General features: G+C 39.3%; 1 protein-coding gene across 9 annotated transcripts in view; it reads right to left on the reverse strand.

Annotated features, from left to right (window-relative positions):
• Nucleotides 1-1,563: 1,563 nt before the first annotated feature.
• LOC113112303 (kinesin light chain 1-like) overlaps nt 1,564-7,663 on the reverse strand; it is a 15,405-nt gene continuing 9,305 nt past the window's right edge. For 3 of the 9 annotated variants that reach the window (XM_026277744.1, XM_026277743.1, XM_026277742.1), the window contains one exon: nt 4,361-5,733. In XM_026277744.1, coding sequence (XP_026133529.1) covers nt 5,728-5,733 — 6 coding nt within the window. In that variant the 3' untranslated portion in view covers nt 4,361-5,727. Of the gene's footprint in view, nt 2,750-3,142; nt 3,201-3,506; nt 3,632-3,688; nt 3,982-4,360; nt 5,734-6,376 lie in introns of those variants that run through there. The other 6 variants (XM_026277737.1, XM_026277736.1, XM_026277741.1 and 3 more) reach the window with 4 other exon arrangements.

The following is a 7,663-nucleotide window of genomic DNA, read 5'->3' on the forward strand; positions in this document are numbered from 1 at the left end:
CCAAAATAGGTCAGTAATATTAGTCCTGCCACAAAACTTCTGCTGCTCGACTTCACTGAGGAAGGATCATTATTAAAGAAGTGCAGGTTTCGCAATAAAAAAAAAAATAATAATAATGGTAACACCTTACATTAAGGTTCCATTAGTTATTGTGTTAACTAAGACGAGCACAGAACACCAGGGACGGACTGGCCATCTGTGTGATCTGGAGAGTTTATAACATTTTTAGTCAAAAACAACGTAATGAATGTTCAAGTCTGATTTTATATATCCTCGAGTCCGAGTCCAAGTATGAGTCACCAGTCCACGAGTCACGAGTCGGACTCGAGTCCAAAGAAAAGTGACTGGAGTCGGACTCGAGTACTCCATCACTGGATTGTGGTTAATCTTGCAGATCATGACTTATATCTACTCTTCCTCTCGCTGCAGTTTGGTAATATAAAGATTCCTCCTTTGAACTCCCTCCTCTTCTGTGGCTTTTATTGTTCTGGGTCTGAATTTGGGCTCCTGGGGTCTCAAAAAAGAAACATTTTCAATCTCCAAGGTGAACGTTATGACATCACACTCTTAGAAAAAAAGGTTTATTGGGGTTCTATATAGAACCATAGGGTTCTTTACTCAACTCCAAAGAACCTTTGATGCTAAAAAGGTTCTATAATGAGAAGAAAGAACCCTTTTGGCAAAAAGGTTCTTTAGGATATTATTCATTCATATATTACATTATTCTGCAACATTTAATAATACACAGTACACTCAATACACAGAATAATGCAGTGAAGGAACGCACTCAAAATGCACGTGCACGCGCACTAGTATGACTTCAACATGTAACTTTACATTAGATGCTTGCACTTTTTAGGCACAATTTGTTTAGTTTTTGAATATACTTGATACTGTTAAAAAGCACATCATTAAAACAAACCCCAAAACTGATTCAAATGATTAGCTAACTGGCTTTGAACTCCCGAACTGACGCAAATGATTCGCGAACCCGCTTTGAACTCCCGAACTGATTCAAATGATTCGCGATCCCCAAACTGACTCAAATGATTCGCGAACCCGCTTTGAACTCCCGAACTGACTCAAATGAATCACACTCTGAACTCTATTGGCTTAGTTCTCTAATTTCATAACATTTTCTGATTTTAAGGTACAACAAGTATGTTGTTAACAAATAAAATATCAATATTTCCATTCCGAACTGCTTTCCACGTCGAAACATCCACGAACAATTTATTCACGAACCTGCTCCGAACTCCCGAAGTGATTCAAATGATTTGCGACCCCCAAACTGACTCAAATGATTCGCGAACCCGCTTTGAACTCCCGAACTGACTCAAATGATTCGCGAACCCGCTCTGAACTCCCGAACTGACTCAAATGATTCGCGAACCCGCTACAAACTCGAACTGATTCAAATAATTCGCGACCCTGCTCCGAACTCCCGAACTGATGATTCGCGAACCCCAAGTATAGCATCCATTGATGAAAGACACTGATGCAATGCTGATGCAATTTTACAATGACAAATCTTTAAAAAAGAAGCGATCTTGGAGAAGAGTGTAAAAATCTTCACAATTTATTAACATTAATGTATTATTATCAACACATTTGGGCAGAAATAAATGGCACTGATGGTAACAAGTAAATGACATGAATGGTAACAGTTTATTGCAGGTTGAATCCACACTGACGAGCTCCTGGAGAACCAGAGAGAACCTCAGATCAGACACTAACATCAGAAACAGCACTTCATGACGTCTCAGCCCAATGCATGAAGGACAGCTGTGGGCTACATCTTTAACAACAAACGCTTTAATGGCAAATATCAATGAGTTCAATAAATATGCATTGGTGTGCATCACTAATATCATCATCTCAAACGAACAGAAGCATTTTCTCCCAGATCCAGGTCTGAGAGCCGCTAGGATCCAGTGTAAAACCACCAAGATCCTCAGTGCGTCTGTTCTGCTATCTACAATACATTTATCACCCATAATACATCTACACCACCACAAAATCCATAATCCATAAACCTGAATGATCTATATTCTGATAATATTCATGCAATAATAATAAAAAAAGGAAAACCCCGATACCATGACAATATTAAGACTTGCATGCAGTGAAATCAGGGACTCCTCAAATGAAGCGAGTCCCTGTTGTAAAGAAACAGGAAAATAACAGACATCAGTGGTTTTATGTGTAATCTTGCAGCATTTACAGATTATGACCCAGTTATGTCATGTCTGTAGATATAGTCTGACATCTTTATACAGTGAGCTGAATATTCATGATATAGTGACCTTTAAGAGACGCAGCATCAGCCTGAGCATTAAAAGAGAAACAGCACAGTGTGTGTGTGTGTGTGTGTGTGTGTGTTGATCATTGTGATCTTCATAATTTCAGCACAGCAAGTTCTCTTCAATTCTGATTTTCGTAATGAGTTTCTAAATCCAGTATGAACCCAAACCAGATGAAAAGAAAGAACTCCTTTCCTCGGAGAGATATAGACATTCGCTCACATCAGTTAACCCGTAAATCCTCATCATACAGCACATGTATAGTGGGAGGACAGCAGAAGACACGTCTCCTGATCACTAATGTGCTCCCTGACCAGTGTCCAGGGCATATTCATGTCTTCTTCAGGTAACAGCAGCCGCTCGGGTCTGGTTTAACTGCTGCTGTACAGATCCACATTACTGGAGCTCAAACCTCGAGTGTCTCTCAGCCGCCGGCCGCACAGACTCTGAACACCAGACCAGACCAGAACAGACCAGAACAGAGCAGAACAGACCAGACCAGACCAGAACAGAACAGAACAGAACAGAACAGAAGGTGAGGAAGACATGGACTCAACACTGACTCAGCATCCGCTCGCTGAACTCATGTTCCTGCTGTGACTCTCAATGACTCTCTAAATAAAGCTGATCTGAGCCATTCACATCATCTGCGTCTGGATAAACTCTTATTAGATTTCCTCTTAATATGGAAGCTTGTTTACATTACAGAATTAAATTTGTAAACATAACTGCAACTTTACATCTCAGTTTTAAATTTTTCCTCTCAGTTTTGAGTTTATATCTTGCAGATCTGACTTTTTGTGTAATTGCTAGAAGACTGTTTCAGTGATATCAGTTACCTGTAAGGACTCGTCTCCCGTCTTGTTCAGGACGTTTAGTGAAGCGGTGCGTTTCATTCTACAGAGATAAACACACATGAACGTCTTCAAACCCAAAGCCCTGTTCATCTACAGCAGAAGAACATTTGTAAATCAAATCTGTACAGTTTCTGAAGGTTTTCTTCCAGACTCTGTGTTCATCTGTCGATAACAGAACTCTGTTTACTTGATCAAGTTAAAGACTAAAACAATAAAAAATATTTTATTAACTAAAGTAACATGGGAAGCAAATGACAACAAAACGAAATTAATATAAACAACCAAAAGAATTATGAAGTATACTGAAAATGCTAAATAATAATCAGTATAAAGTGTGTGCTCATACTTGTTGTAGTGTGTGTCTGGAGGTGTGTGTAACTGGAGTTTCTTCACCAGCATCTCACTGCTCCTGCGCAGAGCATCTCTGAGACGAGCGATAGAACCACTGCGCTGCAGAACACCACTGCCATCCTGCACACACACACACACACACACACACTCAGTATACTGAACACACACACACACACACACACACACACACACACACACACACACACACACACACATCATCTCTGAGACGAGCGATAGAACCACTGCGCTGCAGAACACCACTGCCATCCTGCACACACACACACACACACACACACATCATCTCTGAGACGAGCGATAGAACCACTGCGCTGCAGAACACCACTGCCATCCTGCACACACACACACACACACACACACACTCAATTTACTGAACACACACACACACACACACACACATCATCTCTGAGACGAGCGATAGAACCACTGCGCTGCAGAACACCACTGCCATCCTGCACACACACACACACACACACACACACTCAATTTACTGAACACACACACACACACACACACACACATCATCTGTGCTGGATCCAGTGTGTTTATCATGTACAGGGTCATGTGAGCACATCACTGCTTTAAAGGAACAGTCCACCCGAAAAATCCACCAGACAGTTTGGTTCCCATGGACTTGTTGAAATGACAGTGTTAGTCAAGAGAACCAAAAAAGTTTGGTTCCCAGCAAAATATATATATTTTTTGTTTTTTAAAAAACAAGTAATGCAAAAAAAAAAAAGGTTTCATTATTTATTAGATAACTCAAAAGCATGTGATCTCAATATAGAAACAGATCATCGTTATTAAACACACTGATACAGAACGAAGAGAAACTTTAGAAATAAACCTTTATTGTTTATATGTTAACAACCGTCACAATGCAGTGGAGTAATGTGTTTATATATTCATTAGTAGATCTACTCACTATGATAGTGAACACAAACGCTCAGATTAAAACCAAGATAAACCAATAAATATGCAGCAATCCACAACACACAAACACATTATTAAGAGCAACATTTGTTTGTTTTCTACCGCAGCATCATCATCATCATCATGTGTGTGTTTGGAATGAAGCAAATATCATTCATTAGTGAAAACGGAATAAATGAGGCCTGCAGCACTAGTGTAAACTGAACTGACCGCACATTCAGAGATATAATACAGTCACGAAAGGCTTTCATAGAACGATTGTGTTAAACGTCTCTGCATTTGGCCTTCAACACATTCAACAAGCTCAATGAAAGTATTTACTGCAGCAGAGTCGCTCAGAATAACACTGTTCCCTCCATCAGCTGCGACCAAACCTCATGTTCTCTTGGACCGAGTCAGCGAATGTCTGAAATGTTCTGGCTCTGAATACTGACAGCTGAAGATTGTTCCCTTTGCAGGTGAAATATGAGCATGTGGATTGAATCAGGAGCATCTGTCTCTCCACGGCTGATAAACACACACAAGAGCTAAGAGCCGAAACATACAGAAGCCCGTTTCCACCACAGGATAAAACAATTCTGAGGTTATATCTTATATAAAGTAAGAATTGTGAGATAAAAAGTCACAGTTACCTTTTTAATTGTCTTATTCCATGGCAGAAACAGGCTTCATAGATATTTGATGTATAATATCACAGCTGACTAATGCATCAATCCCACAGCAAGCGTTAATGTGAACACTGTAAAGGTCACTTAGACTGTGAAGATAAACACATCAACGCAGCTGTGACGTTTCTCTTGTGTTGTTTGACTTTGGATGCATCACATACATCCTCAAGCAATATGAATTCATCATTTATCATAGATTACAAAAAACAAAACAAAACAGTATCAAGAGCAAGTTTCTGTGAAACACTAATGACGAAACACACTCGAACCCATAGACAACAAAAAAGAGACAAAACCATCAAATCTGCAGAATTAACAGTGTTTCCGTCTGAAGGAACTGTGACGGAAACGACGACAGATGAAAGTGTTGACATCGATTATCAGCAGATCAGAGACGAGAGAGAGGAGCAGATGAAGAGCCCAAAGACGACGTCACGTCACCCGAAGAATGAAAAGAAGAAGCAGGACTGAGGCGAGACACGTCCCTCTGACGATTAAAGGACACCCGTTACGGCACAGGATGGACGTCCAGAGGAAACAAACAAACACGGCCTTCCTGTGTGAGGAGGAAGAAGATGATGGAAACTCTGGATGGCTTTATGCCTGATGAAGAGAGAGAGAGAGAGAGAGAGAGACACAGCACACCATTAAGAGCTTAAATCAAACACATGTCTGGCCTGTCTGTCTGTCCATCTCTCTATCTCTCTGTCTGTCCATCTGTCTGTCTGTCTATCTGTCCATCCCTCAGTCTGTCTGTCTCTCAATTCAATTCAATTCAAATTAGCTTTATTGGCATGACTGTGAAACAGCACAATGTTGCCAAAGCAATAAACAGTGAACAAGTTATACATATATAAAGATGTACAGATATGTAGATAAAAAATAAAAAAAATAATAATAATTATAATAAAAAAAAAAAAAAAAAAAAACTATTCATGTCAATATTGTACATATATAATCACATAAAAAAAATAAAAAAAAATTAGTCTCTCTATCTGTCCATCTCTCTATCTGTCCATCCCTCAGTCTGTCTGTCTTTCAAATTCAAATTCAAATGAGCTTTATTGGCATGACTTGCACAGTATTGCCAAAGCATTGTACATTACATGAATAAGGAATAAACAATTATATAATACATAAAACAAAAACAGATTCGTAAAATAATTAAGTATATGTATCTCCTTTGTCTGTCTTTCTGTCTGTCTGTCTCTCTGTCTGTCCGTCTGTCTCTTTGTCCTTCTCTCTGTCTGTCTCTCTCTCTGTCCATCTCTCAGTCTCTCTGTGTCTGTTTCTCTCTCTCTGTCTCTCTGTCTGTCAATCTGTCTGTCACTCTCACACCCCTCCAAACACACGTCTACTATATTTACTTAATAGGCCAAGTGCTGATAAACAGATAACACATACATACATACATACATATATATATATACACACACACCATTATGTATATATCATTTATTTGTAATTTACTTAACTTATTTAGTTAAATTCATTAACTGTTGCTTTATAAAGTCAAAGTGAAAACCGAGAGAGCAGCAGCTCCTGTCCATCACTGAAGTCATGACACAGGAAGTAGAACAGGAAACAAACGCTGGGCTGGACTTCTTTTCAAGGGCAGTGATTTATCCTCTACAACATAAGTCTCTTTTGCTCACAGTGGCTGCATTTATTTGATCAAAAATAGAGTAAAAGACATTAAATATTATTCTAATGTAAATCATCTGTTTTCTGTGTGAATCTGTGTTAAAGTGTAATTTATTTCTGTATTTTCAGCATCATTCCTCCAGTCTTCAGTGTCACATGATCTTCAGAAATCATGATAATATGATGATTTACTGCTCAAGAAACATTTCTGATTATTATCAGTGTTGAACACAGTTGCTCAATATGTTTGTAGTAACTGTGATACATTACCGTTCAGAAGTTAGTAAGATTTTTTTTTAGAACAATACTTAATACTTGTTTTCATCAAGGATGCATTAAATCGATAAAAAGTGAATGCATCACAGAAATAAATTAAAGTTTTAAAATACTGGAGATATTCACACAGAAAACAGCTGACTTACATTCTAATAATATTTTATTTTATTATAAATGCAGCCTTGGTGAGCAGAAGAGACTTGATTACAGACTAGTTGTGTAACTGTATGTGTTGTACATTTATAGATATGCCTGGAGCTCCAGTGTGTCTCTCAGTGAAGAAGGGAGGAGTACGATCCACTGCGTCAGGCAAAACTGATCCCAGCTGTGTTTCCCAAAAGCATCGTAAGTAGATCGCAGAAACCTTCGATGACATCTGTTGCTTTATCTACTCAGACTCGTGATGCTGTTGGGAAAGGCTGCTGATTGGCTGATTGTTGTCAAGGCAACAGCTGCGGTGATGTGGCTGGTTAGTGGCAGGTAGTGATGGTGAGGCACAGAGCCATGCAGGCGCTACGACACGACACACACACCACATGCACAGGCACAGACACACACACACACACACGCAGCTCACATCACTAAACCACTGGTGAAGGAGCAGTACATGGAT

Source organism: Carassius auratus, chromosome 13 (genome assembly GCF_003368295.1).
Source record: "Carassius auratus strain Wakin chromosome 13, ASM336829v1, whole genome shotgun sequence".
In the NCBI taxonomy this organism is placed as follows: Eukaryota; Metazoa; Chordata; class Actinopteri; order Cypriniformes; family Cyprinidae; genus Carassius; species Carassius auratus.